This window comes from Manis javanica, chromosome 3 (assembly GCF_040802235.1).
Source record: "Manis javanica isolate MJ-LG chromosome 3, MJ_LKY, whole genome shotgun sequence".
Taxonomy (NCBI): Eukaryota; Metazoa; Chordata; class Mammalia; order Pholidota; family Manidae; genus Manis; species Manis javanica.
The window spans coordinates 137,277,429-137,300,659 of NC_133158.1; the positions used below are offsets into that span (position 1 = coordinate 137,277,429).

The following is a 23,231-nucleotide window of genomic DNA, read 5'->3' on the forward strand; positions in this document are numbered from 1 at the left end:
GTGATAACTGCCAGTTTATTTCCTTTTAATAAATATAGAGTTAAAATCTCTTCAACCATCTTTTGCCCATTTTAGTATACTCCATAAAACTTAAAATACTTCCAGAAAGTTAGTGGGAATAAATACCATTTCTTTAGCATTCATCTTTTGTCATTTTGTGCTTTTGAAACTGACTTCTTCAGTTTTCCTTTTAGTTTTAGAGATATTTTTGAATTTTTTTTCTATTATTGGAGTTGTTAAAAACTTTTGTAAAATTATTACTCAAAAAGTTATTCTTCATATTGTTTAACTATGGAATAAAACTATAAAACAAGGTTTTTGAGTGGGAAAACAAGACCCACATATACTTTGAGAATATACAGCTAAGTCAAAATAAATTTTTTCATTGTCTCTTTACCTCAGCTGTTCAGTCAGTAATCACTAGCCACATATTGCTATTGAGCACTTAAAATATAGCTAGTTTAAATTGAATTGTACTTAGAATAAAATTCACCAAATTTTGAAGACTTAGTACAAGAAAAGGAATGAAAGATAACTCAAGTAATAAATATTTTATATTGATTACATGTTGAGGTGGTAATATTTTGGATGTACCTTTAAAATAATTTCCTGTGTTTTCTTCTTACTTTTTATATGGCCATTAGAAAATTTTAAAATATAATGGATGATATTTCTTGCTTGTATTACATTTCTATTGGACAGCCCAACTCTAAATTCTGGGTGCATTCCTTCATATAAAACTTTATCTGCTCCCTTCCCTTCCAGTATGTATCAGGGTGCCCAAAACTTTTTACTTTACTTTTTGTGTTTGTTCCCATTAATAGCTATAACAAGATACACTTCAGGTAAAATATTTTAATGTTTAAACCTAGAATAAATTTATAGTTCTAAGTTTTATTGGATCAAAACTATAAATCCATTCATTCAGCTTGATTTCCTTTTATGGCAAAGTTTAGTTTATTGATACCACTCTTAATTGGTAGCATAGATGTCACCAGACATTGCTCTCACTATAAGAATTTAAAATTGTGTTTGTTGGATTAGAGCTGTTTTCAAGTGTTTAATACTCTAAAATGCAGCACTTGTGTGTACATACATACTAGCTTCATTAAAATATATTCTGACAAATTTAATGAAGAAAATCAGTGAAGCAACATCATCAGTTTTTTTACTTCTTTGAGCATTAGTATGATTTTGGAATATTTAACGTATTTGGTCATTAGGGAGGCATGGTGGGGACTCATTTAGGCTAATTTAATAGCCGTTTTCTTTATGGCCAAAGAAAAGAAGAAAATGTGATCTTTTGTACAGTGTAGTATCGATAAGGCAAAAGGCAGTTTTCAGCTTTACCAATAACCAAGAAGAGAGAAATTGCTCCTGTGGATCCTTATGAAAAAGACCCTATTTAAAGTAGAGATGATATTCTCATTGTCATTCCTAAGAGAGATTAAATAATGAATTTCATTAGGCTTTTCCATATAATATCCTTAAATATAATCTGATGTTTTTAACACTGAAGTATGATTAAAAAGCAAACACTGTGTTTATAGTATGTAGCTATGGTAGATCTGGTTTGATACATGTATAAATTTTATTGTCCACAGCCCTGATTCTAAATTGTGGGGAGTGGAAGTTATTTTGGAAGGAAAAATAAATTAGTTTTGCATTGACTTAGTCTTAATTGTTACCTAATTTCACAAATATTGTTAAAAATTAATTGAAGGTTTAAAAACGCTCACCCAGCCATATATCCATATTTCCAGTTCTTTGTCAACAGCAGTGGTATTTATTAAGCTTTAATATCTATTTCTGTGATTTAGAGAAAAATCATTAAAATAGATTTTCCTAAGGTAAAATAATGTAGTGAATATTACCTTTTAAGATATCTATTCTCCTTAATTCCTTTCACCTCTGGGAGATTCTGATAGGTTATGCTGTTGAGAATAACAAATCCAAAAGAGTGGATGTTACTAACTTCAGAGATAGTTTTCTTTAATAGTTGGATTCTTCATAAAAATTAGATAACCACAGAATGCAAGGTTGTATTATGGGTTAAAACCTGGAGAAATAGGTAGTTATAGTCTCTTATTTAAAGACAGATCTATTTATTTTGTCAATCAGTCATTGGGTAAATTTACGACTTTTAAAATGAAAAGTGTCCCAACTAGGACTTTAGCCAGAAGATACTGAGACTATTTTTCCCAAACTGTGTGCTAAGGCACCCTGGGGCCCCACAGCAAACTCAGGAGTGCCTTGAGGTACTTTGAAATTTTGAAGGAACACAGTGGTGTTCAGCATCTGTCTGTTACCATATCACTCTGTAGTGAACTATACTAGCTTGAAGTGGTTTGCAGTTTCAGCAGATGGGGCTACATTCCTTTCAGTTATTCGTATCTTTGTGAAGCTCGACTTCTGGCTATTGCTGTAGATAGTAAGTACCACAAGAAAATTAGTGAACCACAGGAAATGGGGGTATAATGGGCCAATCTGGTTCCAACAGTTGAGAAATTGTGCAGTGCCCAACAGGCACACATAGCATTAATAAGTAATCATGCTTAAAAAGAAAAACATTTTTCTTTCAGTGTATTTACTTTTTTAAAGGCTACTAAGTTTTTTAGGACATAAGTACTTATTACCAACTTTTTGAAACTTGACTACTTAATACATTTGGCATTAAGAATACAATGAATGGAAAAAGTTAGGGACCTCTGTGAGATTTCTGTAATGCTTCTTTGGCTGTTTGAAGCTCCAGACCAGCTTGGTATTGAAAACTTTGTTCTCAGGCCTTGAGCATTGAATTCTTTCAGCACCTTATGATAACTTAATCAGAGAGATACTGTTTTACTGCTGGCATTCTCTAAGCAAATGGCGTATGTTCTCTTGCCGCCTAAGATAATGCATTATGTACAAGGCTTTAATGCTTAGAGAAGGAAGATAGACCATGTTATCAAAAATCCTGGCTTATTAAAATAGTGTATGATATATAATTTTGTGACATTTCACCAAATTAATGTTAACACCTTAAGCCATCTTTGCACAACTTTTCTTTTAAAGTCAACTCTTGCTTTTTTAAAATATATTCTATATTAAATATGTTCATGGACAGAAAAATAAAAATAGGTTATAAAGGTAACAATTCTCAGTAGGACATTGTTTCAGATTTATTATTATTAATCATCTATCAGTGATTTCCCTGACCTCAGGACTGAGGTAAATATATTTTCACTTTTCATCTACAACCTTTCAGTTTTGATGCTTAAAATCTAATGAGAAACAAGTTGTTCTAATAGAAAGAGCAATAGGAACAGAAGAAACCTGGATCTGCAGTGATACCAGAAGGGAACTGAAAAGGCAGACACTAAATGTACTTGACCGATAAATAAGTAATTAGATTGTCATCTGCTTAAGATCATAAATTGTGTTTCTATTTGCTGTTTAATACCAGGGCAAAAAAAGATAGGTAATGATGAGAAATTGACAGGCATTGTAAAAGAAACAACTTTGAGTGTGATTACTAAATTTAAAAAATAAAATAAAATGGGACAAAATTACTGGGGAAAACCAGTATCCGAAAATTAACTTTGGTAAACTCAGAACTCTTCATGCCCAGCCTTGAAATGACTAGAAGATTTTAGTGCCCTAGGGAGTGTAAGTAACATAGAGCCAGTGCAAATTCATTAGTGAAACAAGCTCAGGAGGGTAGTAAAAGGATTAATGATGTTCCAAAAACGAGTGAAGGAAATGTTCTGGCTACAAAAATAAAATAAAAAATGAAAGTCATTGTGTGGGAGAGTAGTTGAGGGATTATATAGCTTTTTTAAAACCTGCAAATGAAATTGTGGTTTTTTTTCTGATATTCTGTTAAGTTAAATGCAAAGAATCCGCAAAACACTGATAAGTTGTTTCTTGATCCTCAAATTGAAATATTAGCTACTGAAAAAAAGCTGAAAATCCTGTGTATTTAAACTAATGAAAAGAGTAATTGATGGGTTACCAAAATATATGTAGCTTTATTTTACCTTTGTTACTAATTTGATTGTAAGAGAGTAAAGGATAAGTAGGAAAGGTTAAGAACTTTATATTCAAATGGAAATGGGACCATGGCTATAATAGGAAGTTACTGATGCATGTATGAGCTCTAACAAAACATAAGTGAATGCTATCAGGACACAGGCTTTACAAAGATTTCTGCCCCTGTTATAAGTTTATCAGTGTAAGAAGTTTCCAACATCTTCTGAACAATTAAGTTTTGCTTTTAAAAATGCTGATTAGGTTTCTGTATTTCAAAATTGGCTTTGTCTTTCTTATAGGCTGAAAAAGAAAATCCAGGACTCACACAAGACATCATTATGAAAATTTTAGAGAAAAAAAGTGTAGAGGTTAACTTCACAGAGTCCCTTCTTCGAATGGCAGCTGATGATGTAGAAGGTAATCACAGAATCTTGTTGAGTTTTCTTAGTTGGAAATCGCTTCTCCAAATTTTTATTATTTGACAAAAGGGCCTTCCTTCCCTCCCCTGCCTCTTCAACTTCCTTCTTGTTGTTATTGTTACTATGCTATAGTGGGGAAACAACACCTGTGTAAAATACAAGAGTACTTGGTTTTTGTTTTACATTTGTAAGATTTAATTCCTGGAAGTAACACATTTGTTTATAAGCTATGTGCTTTAATTTTTTCTGTGTTAATATGTTTGGTGAGCTCTAGTTTAGAACTCTGTGGTTCTAAAAGATAAGCCCTATGGAATGGTTATTTCATGTTGACTTTATTATGCATGTAACAGTTTGAAAGTAATGAGGGTTTTTTTTTTAACTTTAGCATTTTTCTTTGAAGCACAGATCTGAGAAAACTATAATAATCACCTTTTTTGCTTATCTCATTTTTTTCTTCTGTAAATAATTAGAAATGGGTTACACTTAAATTTAGTGGCTATTTTCCCACTAAGAAAAATGTAGAGATAATTTCCTATGTTTATTAAGGGAGCACAAAAGTAGATATTTTGACTGATTCTGTAGCTTAAAAGAACATCCTCATCATTATTCTAGACTTGAGCATTTGCAGTCTTTTAGGCCAGGTTACAGTGCAATTGGTAGAACTGTAATGTTTCCAAGGCTACAGTGAATATGGTCATGAACTCTCTGCCTCTACCATCTCTGACTGAACTTCTTTTCCAAAGTTAATGTTTTGAGATCCCAACCTTTGTGTTGGATTTATGTTAGTATTTTTGTTTTTAAGTGAAATTTTAAGAATATGCTGAAGATTTTAGTAGTTTTGGGGTTTTGATGTACTTGTTGCCAGGCACCTGCATCTGGGGAAGTCTCTCCCTGCACACTGGGTGAAACATCCTGGAAGGGGGAGGGTTCTTAACTGTCTGAGAAAGAAGTCTTGAGCAGGTCAAATGAGTGTAGATAAAGAAGGACTTCATTAAAGTGAGAATAACATAATGGCAGCTGCCTTGCAGGCAGCAGAAAGCAAGGAAGCTGAAGTAGGACAGAGAATGAAGACGTGCTAAAGTCTAGAAAATAGAATGAAATAACGAAGTAACAAACATACTTACCACTGGAAGAGTGCAGAGAAACGCAGTAAGTTGAGCGGTGAGAATTTTTTATTTAAGGCAAAAAGTACACCCTCGAAGAAAGATGAGTGCGGGCAGCCTCAGAGAAAAGGCACACTTAGGGGCTTAGGATTCTGTCTTTTAAGGCTTTTAAGAATAGGGCAAAGAGCGGGGCTGGGGGCTCTTGGTCGTAGGCTTGACTTGTGGTTTCATGATGTCTCTCTCTGGTGAGAGACTCAGTTCTCTAGATAATTCTGTAAGATAAACCTAACACAAGAAGTTCATTGATCTGGTTCTTCTCCAAGATAGTGGTTTCCCTCAAGCACTGAGAACCTATCAGTTAAGAATGCTTGCCCTGCCTTAGATAGAGTGGGTTATTGTCTGATTACCAAAGAATATGTTAGGAGTCTTACCTCGTAACTCCCTTGTTTTTAAAATGGAATCTTAGCCTTAAGATGGAATTCTTCCTGTTTTTACTGTGCTGTTTATATATCAGCATTTTTCATCATAGGCAAGGAAACTTAATCTTGATGCTTGTCTCATGTCCCTGCCTTATATCATAATGAGCTATTATATATTCAATATATAGGTTTTTATTAAACTCATCTTCCCCACTGGCAGCTACATATTCCCATTGTATTTGTTATGAATGCCATTACTTATGTTAAGATTTCCTTGTGAAATGTAACTTTAAGAGGTCTGACAAACTTAATTAAGCCTCCCTTTTAAATTTTATTTGCTTATTTGATAAGATTCCATGGGATTTCCATTACCCCAAATTGAAAATGTTTTTCATCTTTTGACATTTTATTAGACAGCCCTAATATTATTACTGAACTCATTTGAACTGCAGTGAATTCTGCTTTGCAGCCTTTTCTTCCCTAATTATCTCGCCTTTTTCTCCCCACTCTTCCTACCGCCTTAATCAACATTGGAAATTCTTAGACTTGAATTTGGCAGGGAGTTGCATTATCTTTTTATCATGTGTTTATTTTGTCAGAGTATATGATTGAACGACCAGAGCCAGAATTCCAGGACCTAAATGAAAAGGCACGAGCACTTAAACAAATTCTCAGTAAGATCCCAGATGAGATCAATGACAGAGTGAGGTTTCTACAGACAATCAAGTAAGCAACTTCTTGCTTTGTTTCTCCTTTTCTTAAAAAAGACTCAAAAGAACTTTTCATTCTAGTTGTTTATTTTGTATGGTATTAGTGTTCAATTGAAATACTAATTTGAAATTTTTAAATGCTACATTTTTTTAATTGACTTCTAAGCTGTGATACTTGGCTTCAGTATGGTAACATTTAATGTTTAATTTAAAACCAGTGAATTTAAAATTTAAATTTCCTTTAAAAACAGTGAAATGTACATCAACTGAAATGTAGTTTGAACCACATAAATAATGGAAGAAATATAAATGTCAGAATAAAGCAAACAGAGAAGTTGAATAAATTATATTGATAACAAAGGACACCAATACTGTTTTTATCTCAGAAATGGCACAAGTCGTTAGGATAAGTAACATACTTTTAGGTGTGAATAGCATTTTCGAATATTGACCAAATTGTGAACCTCCTTGCCTTTGGGATACAGGTTAAGAAAGTCTGAGAATGTTTGTCAGGCCTGGAGGCTGGCTGCTGAGCAGCAGCAAGAAGGGTCATCCTAGAGCACTGGTTTCAAACCAGGGCACTCCCCTTAGAGGTGAGAGTGTGGGGGAAGGAAGGGAAAACTCCAAACATAATTTCTGGATTAATAGAGTCTGATAATTTTCTTCAGCCTCCGTGGGCATAAGAGAGGAAAATTGGGAATAATTATAGTGGCACTATCAATGCAGCCTTTTGGTGAAACTTCAGGTAGAAGTTGTTGGAAAGGAAGGATTTAGCACAGGTCTTTTTCTGGAAGAGAGTGCATCATATGTAGCATCTTCATAGGACCTAAGAATGATTCACTTGGAATAAATATCAACACTCGTCTGTCAGAAATAGTACTCTGTTATTCACATTGCAAAATCCTGTTTTAGTCAGTTTGGGCTCCTAAATTGAGTGGTCTGGGGAAGGAGCATGTCCCATTTAGAAATAATGGTTGGTAACAGGTACCCAACCAAACTACCAAAGAGTGGCTCTCCTCTTTTTGGTCGTGTAATTGAGGAAAGTATGAAAAAGACTTTTCACCAGCTAGCCAAAATCCATGTCACAGGAAACAAGCCCTGGGCAATTATTTTACCTTTATAGGAATGCCTCAACTACCTTTAACTATTTTTAATATGTGAAGAAGGAAGACAGCCAATTCTTTATGGATTTTTATTTTTAGTCTAGTACAAGGTAAACATGTTTGGCCCATAGAAGGATAAGTTGTCAGTGATCTCAAATACTTTTAAGCAGTTATTTTAATAACTTATTTGTAGAATTTTCAAATAGATTAGTTCTAATTTGCTTTGATGATCATATGTTTGTTGATGATCTGTGCTACACCTATATGAATGTTTGACATTTTAAAAATAATACAAAATAAGCAAATTTTGCTTCAGGTCATTGAAGTAGAGTTTATAGAATCAGTGCCATTAATAGCAATCATTTATGTAGAACTTATATGCTAAACATGTTTTTAAGTGCTTTACATATATTAACTTATTACAACATTCCTGTAACAGATAAAGAAATTAAATAACTTTCCCAAGGTTACAGAGCTGGTAAGTTAGTAGATCTGGGTTTGAACCTAGTCAGACAGACTCCAGTGTCTTCTGTACTACTTCTTTCCCATAGACTCATAATGTTGATCTAATCTGGTGATAGAATAAAAGGTTTCTGCCCTTTGGAAGAAGTATGTATGATAAAGGACATCTTACATAGAATGCCAGTAGGTAAGAAAAAGAACAGTGCTGTGGTTGCAGCTGGGGTAGAATGGGAGGCCCAGAGCCCTCATCCCACTCTCTTGGCACCCTCTCTCCCTCCTGGGGAGTGTAAGGCATCTCTGCTAAACTAGCCCAGTGTGGCTCCACAGAGATAATGGTTTGGAAAACACTTTAACAGCCACATTTTAATAGTAAGGAACTTGAAGTGGAGAGGCCAGGAGTCTTCCATAGTTACTGACAGGATGAATTAGAGTCTTGTCTCTTATTTATGGAGCAATAGTAGTATTTCAGTTGTTTTCTGGAGTACACAGCTGAATTAAAAATACTGGCAATTATAATTTATTTCTTGGCCATTTTAGGAGGGATAATTTCCCTCCTAATTCCCATTAGGAGCCATGGGAAGGTTGCAGTAGTATGTATTATTTCTGAGACTAAAATTCATCCAAGTATGAATTAGCATAGATGGCCAAGGTGTAATTATTTCTATCACTGATATATATTGATATATCTTGATATATACTGTTACCGCTGTGAATTGTTTAACAAATTAGTAGATAAAGTGCTGTGAATTGTTTAACAAATTAGTATATAAAGTACGCCAAAATAAAAAATGACTTATCCTTCAGGCACAACATACTGTGCAGTTAACTATTTTTCTTTAAAATATTTTGCTTTACCACATTTAAGGTAGTTGTCCTCTTCATTTATTTTAGCAATACTTTTCAGTAATCATGTATCAAATACCTACTATACCAAGTAATAGTATGTAATATTACAGGTTATATTAAAGTGGAAAAAAAGATTCCTGTCAGCTAGCAAATACCCAGGCATTTTTGTGAATATTAGCAGACTTAGGTTTGAATCTCTAATTCTAACAGTGAGCTGTGTGATTTCGGATAAGTGGCTTAGCTTTTGTGATTCCAGTTTCTGTCTGTAAAGATGTAGGTAGCAGTTGTGAAAATTGAAAGAAATGATGTACTTAAATTGCCTAACATAGAGCCTAGTGTACACTCACAGCACTTACTAATGTTATGAAGTAAGATTTGTTTTTCCTTCTCTCTACGGAGTTGATTAAGAAAAATTATCCAGCAAACAAATATTTTTAAAGTTCTCTTGATTAATGGGTGTTTCTGTTTGACCACACTTGAGTTTATGCAAATATTTTATATAATTCATAGCTTTTTTTTTTGAAGTCTGATACATTCCAATTGATGGATGACTAGCAGAGGTTTGTAATTTAACAGACCAGAAAGCCACACATGTATCTGTTTACTCTTTACAATCTGTGTTTGCATACTTACAGGCTAAAATTCCCCAGGGTTTGGTTTTCAGGATGGCTTTTCCAGCAATGTGCGGTCTAGACCAAGCTAAGCATGCAGCATAGAATTTCCTTCCTTTAGAGTGTTTGCATAGACATATGTTTTACAGATTTGGGTGACATGATCAGAAGCTCTACTGTTCCATGCAATTTTTAGATAAGATGTATGTTCAGTGTCAGCTGATGCCTGTTGTCCGCTCTTTCAGTGTATATGTTCCCCCAAAGTTGGCTGCTAAAATTCCTTCCTGCTAATCCATACTCCATGTCTCTCATCAGAGAATCAGTGAACTTCAGAGTGTGCATAATCACACTGTAGTTATTTTACCCTTAAGTTTTCCCTAGTTCTTCATCTGTCTAATTGCCTGAAGTATTTTCTAGTGTAGGAAACAAACCCTCATTTAGTTACTAATATAAGTTAGTTTCCCTGGTGCAAACCTGGTGCCTTAAATGAAAATGCTGTTCTGTGTATATACAGATGGCATAGTATTTGACCATAAATAACCACAGGTTATTTTTGGAGAAGGCCAGGCCTAGGGATAAATGGTATTGGTTGGTCAGCAGAATTCTTTATAAAGCCCTTTGGCTAATAATGGATCAAACCTTGGTCATAGGCTTTAGGTTCCCAAGTAGTGGTTTCTAAATCTGGTTCATTAGCAGAGTTACTGAGGGAGGTGGGGTGGTTTTGTTTTTGTTTTTTAGGTTTTCTATTAAAGGACAGATTCCCAGTATTCATTAGTAAGCCAGGGTACCATCCAGTAAATCCTCCCTTCTTTCCCTGCCCCACCTTTTTTTTTTTGCTTCACAGGTGTGAGTGAGCAACCAGTTTTAGAACTGCTCTTTTTGACCTATGGAGTCCAGCCGTTATCACTCTTTATGGAATGTATGTTCATCTTGTAGATCAGTACTGAAAGAAACATGTTTATAATCCCTTTTTAGTAGAATATTAAAGTGTACTACAAAGCATGGTGTGTGTAAACACCTGATTGATAACTGTAATTTGCTCCATTACCCATTTAAATTAAATAGACTCATTGTGGATTTGAAGTAGCTTCCATATTTAGAGATTAGACATTTTTTGGCCAAAATTGTAATTCTTCTCACATAATAGGATGGTCATGTGATGCTGTTTTATTAACATTGCTGAATTATGCACATCACAGCAATGCAAAAGCATTCAAGTTGGCTTAAATCATAAATTAAAGGAACAGTTATATAATGTAACTGCTATAACTAAACTAGAGGCAAAAAAAAAGAGTGGACAGATGACTACAGGTTTCTATATAAAATTCACTGTCATAGCTACTGTTTTAATGTTTCATCCTGATTCAGATGTTTGACATCCAGGCGGTATTAAGTAAATATTGAAATACTTAATGAAAATATTACTACTTCAGGGTAAACTAATACTAGAATCCTCTGTACTTGTAATTCTTCAAATTTCCACATGCTCACTTACTAGAAAATATGCTGTGAAACATACACATGTGCACAGAAATCTAGACACTGGAGCTTTATTGGTTTTTTTCTTTAATAAAGCTGAGATGTTTTAGGTGTGCAATAACTGAAATCTGATATTTCAGATTAAAAGTAAGTAATAAAATACTACATTTATGTCTTAACCAGTTGATCACACTTACACTGCATTTGAACAGCAGAAGTTTTTGTAGGAATTAACAGCTAAGAGAAAGAATGTGGAAAGGGACCATGTGCCTTCAACAACACAATGTAAGGCTATTTGAGAATGCAGAGTTACAAGTTCGGTTTGACCAAAAAAAATCATTAAGAAGTTAGAAGATAGAAATTGAAAAGGGCACATACAAAAGATAAGAAGAATTCACAAGAAATGGTGCGTGGATAAGAATTGTCAACTTGAGAATTTGTGATTGCTTCTCTTGCTCTCTTTAGAAAGGAGAGGAGGGTGTTGATGCATATATAATCAAAGGGTGATTGCTGGAAAGGCTATGGTAGAATCATATTCTGATACTGTCTCAGAAGTTTATATTTTCCAAAGGAATTAGTGACAGCAAAGGTTTGGAAGAGGAGGATATGTGGTTGGTAGATGTAGAAGGTAAATGTACTTAAAGAGGGAAGAGCTGTCTGAGAGGAAATTACTTTATTTTAAACATTAAAATTATTGGTTATGTAACTTGCATTAGTACAGTAATGGATTACGTGTAATAGTAAAATTTCATATAATTGTTCGTGAGAGAGCAAGTTGGAGGATATGGTGGCTATAATTCAGCTACATTAGAGAAAGGAAAAATAACCAGGAAAGCTGAGAAGCAGAGGTACTTAGACTTTTTAAAGTAATGCTGATGAATTGTGATTGAAAGTTAAAGTTAGTTTTGGAATATTTGAATGGCTTTGGAACAGTTGGGATCACAGGAGGGTGCAGACTAACTGCACATTGCAGCCTTGGCAAGTGTGTGTGTCATAATTTACAGTAAGATCAGTAATTATATATATGTACAGACTTCTTTCAAATGTAACTGATTATAAGGAAATTCTTTTTTCTTTGCCCAACAGGGATATAGCTAGTGCAATAAAAGAACTTCTTGATACAGTGAATAATGTCTTCAAGAAATACCAATACCAGAACCGCAGGGTAAGTTTAGTAGAAAGCCTTCCCAGCTGCTTGATGTTGATTTACACCTAGTTGCTTTATGGAATTAAATACTTAGATGATTTGATTATTGGAAATATATTTGTACATTAACTGTTGGGTTTGTCCCAAATTTAAATATGCTATTATATGTGTTTAAGTAAATACTTTTTGCTTTACTGCAATATAAAGTCCATCTCATGTTCCATGTTGTCCACTGTCTTTGACTTTGGCTTTTGTGTTATTTTTCTTCTCCTATTTAGTATTTTTTCTTACTATTTTTGATGTCTATAGGCACTTGAACACCAAAAGAAAGAATTTGTAAAGTACTCCAAAAGTTTCAGTGACACTCTGAAAACCTATTTTAAAGATGGCAAGTAAGTACTATGATTTATCATTTGTCTGCTTTTAAAATTAAATGAATTATGTGGTTTTATATGATATTAAAAACATATAAATTAAACTCTTGCTATATTGCTAATACCCAAGCCAGCTAGGAACAAAGGTAGACCATTAAAAATAGAAAGTGGATTGTTGATAATCCAGCCGTAACTCTAGTCTAGAGTAGGATCTGGTGTTAAGTAAATATTGAAATACTTAATAAAAATATCAGACTTTCTAAAATGGGCCAGATAGCATATACTTTGACTTGATGGTCTTTTTGCAACTACCTGATTACCTCTGCTGTAGTTACTTTGAAAACAGTCATGGACAGTATGGAAACATGTAGGCATTTACAGCCATTTCCTTTATTTATAGACGCTGAAATTTGAACTTTGTATTTTTTTCACCTTTTCACATAATTCTTTTTTTTTTAATTTTTACTATTTAAAATGTAGAAAATATTCTTAGTTTGCAGGTTATGCAGAAATATGATGACTAAGCTTTGGCTTACTGGCCTCCTTTACCAATCCCTGAAGTAGTGGTTCTCAAACTTTAGTAGCACCAGAGTCACCTGAAAGGCTTACTAATGCACAGACTGCTTTTGGGACCTCACTCCCAGTTTCTGTAGCTTGAGGGCCGACCCAAGATTTTGCATTTCTAAATAGTTCCAGGTGGTACTGATGCTGCAGGTCTTTGGAGAATTGCTGCATTGAAGTTAAAGTAATAGTTTTCAGTCCTGTTTGCATGTTTGCATGTTAGAATTACTTGAGTCCGGTTATTTAAAAGTCCTGGTGCCTTGGTCCCACCTTCAGAGATTTGGATTCAGTTGACTTAGAGAGAGGCCAGAGTTTAGGTGTTGAAATGTCCCACGTGATTTTAAAGTTCTGCAAATGTGATACACAGTCCTGGAAGGAAAGAAGCTTTCACAGTGTCATTCTGTAAGAAAGTATAACAAAAGGGTAAATCGAACATCTTAAATTGGCTATAGAACACTCCAGAAAACCAAGAGATTTTATGTGTTTTTACGTACATACTCTAGTATGTGTAATATATAAACTGACACGCAGAGTCCATGTCCTCTGCAGCACTGTACCCTACAGAGTCGTCCCGTACCTCAAGTAGAATGCTAGGAATTTTGTGGGCAAGAGCATTTTCTAACAGTGCTTGAAGTCAAGAAATAATTTAAATAGTGATTATTTCTATAATTGGCAGGGACCTCTACATTCTCTTCTACCACTGAAGTTTAAGGATCTCTATAAGCACATCCAACCATTATAATATTACTGTAATATTAAAAAATAATTAAAGAATACATATGATTTATTGATTTTCATATTATTTTTGACAGTTCAAAATAAGTTAATGTATTTACATTATGAATTAAAGATACTGAGCTAAATTTTATTAATGATTTTGTGTTCCATACTACTTATTCAATAGGTTGTCTAAGGGAGATGCTCCTTGATGACTTAGTTTAATAAGTGAGCAGGTGTGTTCTGATAATAAACTTACATTTGTTTTCCTTGGTCTCCTCTGATAAGCCCAAATAACCAAAAACACACTAAAAGGGTAATTTACATGATGAGATCATTATTTCTGATTCTAATTAAGAACTGTTGTGGACTAAGCACATTGATAGTTAGAAATTCCTTTAAAGCCTAATTTTCATTATTCTGAAATTACTTACTCTGCATATGGATTATTCAGGCTTCCTACTATTTTTTTTTCTCTATTCAGTAGCTTCTTTAAATTACAATTATTTGTGCATGAATGATGTTATGACTTTTGTACCTGTTTCCTCAAAAGTAAAAATCATTAATAGAACCTGCTCTTAGAGCCATCTTTCAATAGGGGGATGAATTTGCATTGATTTAACTAATACTTCTTGGTCCCTCTTTTTTGAGGAATACCTGGAATGAAGATACAAGCTTTAGCTATGATACTAAGAAACAGATAAGGCCACACAGTGGGACTAGGACATCCTGTGCTCCAGTCACATGAAGATGGGCTGATATGAGAATGTGGTACAGCACAAAGTAATTTTTAAGAACATATTTTTTTATATGTTGTCAGGTTCCAAATACTGAAACACAAGATTATGTTGTTTTAAAAGTAGGTTCTCCTATTTTTTTTTTTTAAAAGAAGGTAAGAGATTTAAATGAAACTGATGCATAGTAATTAGGTTTTTTCTTAAATATTTATGCCAATTGACAGGTTTTTGAGACTGAGTATAGTACTTGAGCAGATTTTATTTTGGTAACTTCTTTGAAACCACATATGGCGACTACATTTGAATCCTCTTTGGTCAGTTATTTGTTGGACCTGTTCATCAACTCTGGCTGTTGAGGCACCACCACCCATTACTAGCAGCCCACCAACACCTAATTGCCAGCCAGAACCACTAGGGGGCAGTAATTCCTAGATAGTTTCAAATGATGTAGGATCATTCAGTTCCAAGCTGGTATGATACTCTGTACTAACTTGTCTTTTTTTTTCCATAAATAAATTTATTTCATTGCTACTATTCATGGATGGCATTGAGTGTAAATATATCTAAAGGATGGATTTTTTTGATAAAATTAATGCTTATTTTGTTTTGTTTAAACAGGGCAATAAATGTGTTCATAAGTGCCAACCGACTAATTCATCAAACCAACTTGATACTTCAGACCTTCAAGACTGTGGCCTGAAACTTGTATATGTTAAGAGATGTACTTCTCAGTGGCAGTATTGAACTGCCTTTATCTGTAAATTTTAAAGTTTGACTGTATAAATTATCAGTCCCTCCTGAAGGGATCTAATCCAGGATGTTGAATGGGATTATTGCCATCTTACACCATATTTTTGTAAAATGTAGCTTAATCATAATCTCACACTGAAGATTTTGCATCACTTTTGCTATTATCATTCTTTTAAGAATTATAAGCCAAAAGAATTTACGCCTTAATGTGTCATTATATAACATTCCTTAAAAGAATTGTAAATATTGGTGTTTGTTTCTGACATTTTAACTTGAAAGCGATATGCTGCAAGATAATGTATTTAACAATATTTGGTGGCAAATATTCAATAAATAGTTTACATCTGTTAAACATTTCTTTACTTGAAAAAATACATATATATATATATATATATATATGAATATATATATGATCAGAAGACCAAGATAACTTGGTGTAATGTCTAAAGAACTTCTAATGGGGACTTATTAGCAGTTTATCATAATATAAAGCAAGAATTCCTATTTTTTTTGTCCTTAATCCCTCTGGGCAAAAAGTCAGTGGAAATATTTTTGTTATATATATATATGAGGTACTGATTATTCTTCCATTCCATTTTAGGAGACTTTTGAGAAAGAAATGGCAATTTATAGTGTTTTTTCACTCTCTAATGCCACTTTTTGAATTCGTATGACAATGTAAAATTAAGTCTTTCTGGTATGCTGGGCCCTAATAAATTTTGTACCTTTTGCTCCAAAAATAGCCAACTAATGGTAATTGGAAGCTATTCCAGTGCTAGTTTGAAAATTGTCGTGAGTGTTATAAATATTATATATACTCTTTAAATATGTATAGTTTCATTTCACCATAAAGACTTAAGGAACTTCTGTATCAGGTATTCATGTTACTCATTTTTCAGTTATGGTAAAATAAAAATATCACAGTTTACCTTTTATGAAGATTTTAAATGTTAAATTTCTTTTGGCAGTATAATTTTTTTTTAGTTATAATGCAATTTGTTTTAAACTTTTTTCTCCATTTTTAAAAGTGGATTTTTTAAATAGTTACTATCATTTCCAAGAGGAAGTCATCCTGTTAGGTGTTAACAGAAAGAAGGTAGAGAGAAGCAAAAACCAGTAGACAGTTCATTATTAGATGAGATTCCATAATTTATGGGCATTTTGCTGAATTACTTTTTTCTTCAAAAATAACATAGCTAATAGAATGAATAGAATTGATGATCTTAACACTCTTAATTTTTGACATAAACTGTCACTCTTAGAAGTAAATAGGTGGTCATTTGCAAAATGGACTTGTGAACATGTGAAGAAAAAATGCACCGTTTTATCTTTTGAGCAAAAGGCTTTTCTAACATAAACCAACACTGTCTTCCCTCCCCGAATCTTCACCTCTTTAACAGAACTCACCAGTTACCATCCATACCACACCTCCTCTCTTTTTGAAGCCATCTATCTTTTATACCATTGTCCAGTATCTCTGGCTTCATTTTTCATGAAATTTACCTCCTGAGAGGAGGTTTATTCTCAGGATAATTCCATTTCTTATATAATCCTACTGGGGCTGAGTTTGGGTCAGTGACGGAAGGGCCAATGTGGTCATCATCGGATAAACCTCTAGGGGACAGAAATTTGGCTCCCGAGGAAATGAAGAGAAAGGGGCATTCCTTGAGCACCTTCTTTGTGTCAAGTACTATTCTAGTTATACTAATTTAATTCTCTTAACAGTCCTATGGCTTAGCTATCTGCCTTGCAATTAGGAAACTAAGAGAGCTTAGATTACAAAACTGGTAACTACAGGAGCCAGGATTTGAATTCAGCATTTGTCTCCAGACTCCATACTCTTTGCATTGAACTGTACTTCATCCGTTGCTGAAAATGTACCTTGTTTAAAATATGAACTCCTTTACAACAAGCTGACAGAGCTTTCCCTAATCTGTAGGAAATTTATTGATCATATGGTTGTTAACAACAATAAAATTCTGTATAGGGGACTCAGTGCACAATCATTAATCAACCCCAAGCCTAATTCTCAACAGTCTCCAATCTGCTGAAGCATAACGAACAAGTTTTTACATAGTGAATAAGTTCTTACATGGTGAACAGTGCAAGGGCAGTCATCACAGAAACTTTCGGTTTTGATCACGCATCATGAACTATAAACAATCAGGTCAATTATGATTATTCGTTTGATTTTTATACTTGATTTATATGTGAATCCCACATTTCTCCCTTATTATTATTTTTTTTAAATAAAATGCTGAAGTGGTAGGTAGATGCAAGATAAAGGTAGAAAACATAGTTTAGTGCTGTAAGAGGGCAAATGTAGATGATCAGGTGTGTGCCTATAGACCAAGGATTAATCCAAGCTAGACAAGGGCAACAAAACATCCACGGATGCAGAAGACTTCTCTCAAAACAGTGGGGGTGAGGTTCTAAGTTTCACCTCTGTTGACCCCCAATTTCTCACCTGATGGCCCCCCTGCAACTGTGCCTGTCTTAGGTTGTTCCTCCCTTGAGGAATCTTAACCGTCTCTAGCTAACCAGTCATCTTCTGGGGCCATACAGGGAAATGTAAAGTTGGTAAGTGAGAGAGAAGCAATATTCTTTGAAAAGGTTAGCTTTTTACTTCTTTGCAGATTTATGCCCTGTGGCTTCTATGCCCAGCATATGTCTTGAGGTGTCTTTACCACTTGGAAGAATTATGAAACTCGGTAATGTCAATATGAGGCACGAATTCTACTTAAGGGTTGTAATTAGGAAAGAAGAAGAAAAGCTATAGAAATAGCAGATAGAAGAAAACATGGGAAGATTGATTATTTCTTTGACGTATCTTCTTGTAGAGTAACATAAGCATGTATAGGTTTTAAACTACTAAGTAAATTGCGCACACACATTAACATAATAGGAATACAGCTACATAACCAAAGCAGACCTACAATTACCAGCCATCTCCAGTGAAACCAAGAAAACCAGTTAGGCACCCTAGGCATTTGTGAAAACTTTTCAATGATATGATGGATATTGTCTAACTGAATTTGAATATTTTGAGAAAAATCAGACAAATTAAAACCACATTCCTGGGAACTGTTCACATCCCATATGTCTTTTAACAGTAGATAGTCTATAGTTGCAAGATTTTGGAGCACTGCAACTTGCACTTCTCCTAATTCTTGGTTGAGTTCCAACAGTATAGATCCAGTCAAATTTGTTGTTTTACTGTATGCGCAGGCCAGCTTAGATATCTCCTTCTTCATTCCAATGGCAAGTCCAGGAACCAGTGGGATGAATGCAGCTACAACTGCAACAGCACCAGGATCTTTGTTGAAGTTTTTGATGATCATCTTCTGGAATGACTCTTCCAGAGGATGTTGATATTGGAAGTTCTTCATATCGTATCTTAATTCGTTTTCTGGGTAGTCAAATTAGGCTTTGATCCTATGTGTAAACACAAACAAACCCTTTGCCCACACTTTGATATGCCCTTTATACCATTGTGAAGAACTTACTGGAGATCACACAGGAACTGCTTTTTAAATTTAATTTTTATTTTTTAGAGACAGGAATATTATTAGAAAAATGTACTTCCATAGCTGATCATCTGACACCCTTTAAATGATCAAAATCAAGGATATTTAAAGCATGCATTAATCGGTGATTTGCAGTTAGTTTTATCTTATCAGGGAGTAATCCCTCTTTTTGTTATTTTTAATCTACAATTACATGAAGAACATTATGTTTACTAGGCTCTCCCCTATACCAGGTCACCCCCACAAACCCCCTTACAGTCACTGTCCATCAGCATAGCAAAATGTTGTATAATCACTACTTGTCTTCTCTGTGTTGTATGGCCCTTCCTTTACTCCCCCCTCATTATGCATGCTAATCATAACACCCCCTTTCTTCACCCCTTATCCCTCCCTACCCACCCATCCTCCCCAGTCCCTTTCCCTTTGGTACCTGTTAGTCCATTCTTGGGTTCTGTGATTCTGCTGCTGTTTTGTTCCTTCAGTTTTTCCTTTGTTCTTATACTCCACAGATGAGTGAAATCATTTGGTATTTCTCTTTCTCCACTTGGCTTATTTCACTGAGCATAATACCCTCTAGTTCCATCCATGTTGCAAATGGTAGGATTTGTTTTCTTCTTATGGCTGAATAATATTCCATTGTGTATATGTACCACATCTTTATCCATTCATCTAATGATGGACACTTAGGTTGCTTCCAATTCTTGGCTATTGTAAATAGTGCTGCGATAAACAGGGGTGCATCTGTCTTTTTCAAACTTGATTGCTGCATTTTTAGGGTAAATTCCTAGGAGTGGAATTCCTGGGTTAAATGGTAAGTCTTGAGAATTTTGAGGAACCTCCTTACTGCTTTCCACAGTGGTTGAACTAATTTACATTCCCACCAGCAGTGTAGGAGGGTTCCCCTTTCTCCATAACCTCGCCAACATTTGTTGTTTGTCTTCTGGATGGTAGGCATCCTTACTGGTGTGAGGTGATACCTCATTGTGGTTTTAATTTGCATTTCTCTGATAATTAGCGATGTGGGCATCTTTTCATGTGTCTGTTAGCCATCTGTATGTCTTTTTTGGAGAAGTGTCGGTTCAGTTCCCCTGCCCATTTTTTAATTGGATTATTTGTTGAGGTATGTGAGCTCTTTATATATTTTGGACGTCAAGCCTTTATCGGATCTGTCATTTACAAATATATTCTCCCACACTGTAGGGTACCGTTTTGTTCTATTGATGGTATCTTTTGCTGTACAGAAGCTTTCCAGCTTAATATAGTCCCACTTGTTCATTTTTGCTGTTGTTTTCCTTGCCCGGGGAGATATGTTCAAGAAGAGGTCACTCATGTTTTTGTCTAAGAGATTTTTGCCTATGTTTTTTTCTAAGAGTTTTATGGTTTCATGACTTACATTCAGGTCTTTGATCCATTTTGAATTTACTTTTGTGTATGGGGTTAGACAGTGGTCCAGTTTCATTCTCCTACATGTAGCTGTCCAGTTTTGCCAGCACCATCTGTTGAAGAGACTGTCATTTAGCCATTGTATGTCCATGGCTCCTTTATCAAATATTAATTGACCATATATGTTGGGTTAATGTCTGGAGTCTCTAATCTGTTCCACTGGTCTGTGGCTCTGTTCTTGTGCCAGTACCAAATTGTCTTGATTACTATGGCTTTGTAGTAGAGCTTGAAGTTGGGGAGTGAGATCCCCCCTACTTTATTCTTCTTTCTCAGGATTGCTTTGGCTATTCGGGGTCTTTGGTGTTTCCATATGAATTTTTGAACTATTTGTTCCAGTTCGTTGAAGAATGTTGCTGGTAATTTGATAAGGATTGCATCAAATCTGTATATTGCTTTGGGCAGGATGGCCATTTTGACAATATTCTTCGTAGCCACGAGCATGGGATGAGTTTCCATTTGTTAGGGTCCCCTTTAATTTCTCTTAAGAGTGACTTGTAATTTTCAGGGTATAGGTCTTTCACTTCCTTGGTTAGGTTTATTCCTAGGTATTTTATTCTTTTTGATGCTATTGTGAGTGGAGTTGTTTTCCTGATTTCTCTTTCTATTGGTTCATTGTTAGTGTATAGGAAAGCCACAGATTTCTGTGTGTTAATTTTGTATCCTGCAACTTTGCTGTATTCCGATATCAGTTCTAGTAGTTTTGGAGGAGTGGTGTCTTTAGGGATTTTTATGTACAATATCATGTCATCTGCAAATAGTGACAGTTTGACTTCTTCTTTACCAATCTGGATTCCTTGTATTTGTTTTGTCTAATTGCCGTGGCTGGGAACTCCAGTACTATGTTAAATAACAGTGGGGAGAGTGGGCATCCCTGTCTTGTTCCCGATCACAGAGGAAAAGCTTTCAGCTTCTCGCTGTTCAGTATAATGTTGGCTGTGGGTTTATGATATATGGCCTTTATTATGTTGAGGTACTTGCCCTCTATTCCCATTTTGCTGAGAGTTTTTATCATGAATGGATGTTGAATTTTGTCAAATGCATTTTCAGCATCTATGGAGATGATCATGTGGTTTTTGTCTTTCTTTTTGTTGATGTGGTGGATGATGTTGATGGATTTTCGAATGTTGTACCATCCTTGCATCTCTGGGATGAATCCCACTTGGTCATGGTGTATGATCCTTTTGATATATTTTTGAATTCCGTTTGCTAATATTTTATTGAGTATTTTTGCATCTATGTTCATCAGGGATATTGGTCTGTAATTTTCTTTTTTGGTGTGGTCTTTGCCTGGTTTTGGTATTAGGGTGATGTTGGCTTCATAGAATTAGTTTGGAAGTATTCCCTCCTCTTCTAATTTTTTGGAAAACTTTAAGGAGAATGGGTATTATATCTTCTCTGAATGTCTGATAAAATTCCAAGATAAATCCGTCCAGCCCCAGGGTTTTGTTCTTTGGTAGTTTTTTTATTAGTGCTTCAATTTCGTTGCTGGTAATTGGTCTGTTTAGATTTTCTGTTTCTTCCTTGGTCAGTCCTGAGAGGTTGTATTTTTCTAGGAAGTTGTCCATTTCTTCTAGGTTTTCCAGCTTGTTGGCATATAGGTTTTCATAGTAGTCTTTAATAATTCTTTGTATTTCTGTGGAGTCTGTCATGATTATTCCATTCTCATTTCTGATTCTGTTGATTTGTGTTGAGTCTCTTTTTCTCTTAATAAGTTTGGCTAGAGGCTTATTTATTTTGTTATTTTTTCAAAGAACCAGCTCTTGATTTTGTTGATTTTTGCTATTGTTTTATTCTTCTCAATTTTATTTATTTCTTCTCTGATCTTTATTATGTCCCTCCTTCTGCTGACTTTAGGCCTCATTTGTTCTTCTTTTTCCAGTTTTGATAATTGTGACATTAGACTATTCATTTGGGTTTGTTCTTCCTTCTTTAAATATGCCTGGAGTGCTATATACTTTCCTCTTAAGATTGCTTTTGCTGCATCCCACAGAAATTGGGGCTTTGTGTTGTTGTCGTTTATTTCCATATATTGCTGGATCTCCATTTTAATTTGGTCATTGATCCATTGACTGTTTAGAAGCGTGTTGTTAAGCCTCCATGTGTTTGTGAGCCTTTTTGTTTTCTTTGTAGAATTTATTTCTAGTTTTATACCTTTGTGGTCTGAAAAATTGGTTGGTAGAATTTCAATATTTTGGAAGTTACGGAGGCTCTTTTTGTGAGCTAGTATGTGGTCTATTCTGGAGAATATTCCATGTGCACTTGAGAAGAATGTATATCCTGTTGCTTTTGGATGTAAAGTTCTATAGATGTCTATTAGGTCCATCTGTTCTAGTGTGTTGTTCAGTGCCTCTGTGTCCTTACTTATTTTCTGCCTGGTTATCTATCCTTTGGGTTGAGTGGCGTGTTGAAGTCTCCTAAAATGAATGCATTGCAGTCTATTTCCCCCTTAGTTCTATTAATATTTGTTTCACATATGTTAGTGCTCCTGTGTTGGGTGCATATATATTTTGAACGGTTATATCCTCTTGTTTGTCTGAGCCCTTTATCATTATGTAATGTCCTTCTTTATCTTTTGTTACTTTCTTTGTTTTGAAGTCTATTTTGTCTGATATTAGTCCTGCAACCCCTGCCTTCTTCTCTCTGTTTGCCTGAAACATGTTTTTCCATCCCTTGACTGTTAGTCTGTGCATGTCTTTGGGCTTGATGTGAGTTTCTCGTAAGCAGCGTATAGATGAGTCTTGCTTTTTTATCCATTCTGTTACTCTGTGTCTTTTGATTGGTGTGTTCAGTCCATTTACATTTAGGGTGACTA

General features: G+C 34.7%; 1 protein-coding gene across 4 annotated transcripts in view; it reads left to right on the forward strand.

Annotated features, from left to right (window-relative positions):
* Positions 1-16,382, forward strand: part of PDCD10 (programmed cell death 10) — a 40,842-nt gene extending 24,460 nt beyond the window's left edge. For all 4 annotated transcript variants that reach the window (XM_017651339.3, XM_037002822.2, XM_037002830.2 and 1 more), the window contains 5 exons: positions 4,311-4,428; positions 6,552-6,678; positions 12,250-12,328; positions 12,620-12,702; positions 15,318-16,382. In XM_017651339.3, coding sequence (XP_017506828.1) covers positions 4,311-4,428; positions 6,552-6,678; positions 12,250-12,328; positions 12,620-12,702; positions 15,318-15,399 — 489 coding nt within the window. In that variant the 3' untranslated portion in view covers positions 15,400-16,382. The remainder of the gene's footprint in view (positions 1-4,310; positions 4,429-6,551; positions 6,679-12,249; positions 12,329-12,619; positions 12,703-15,317) is intronic.
* Positions 16,383-23,231: the final 6,849 nt, after the last annotated feature.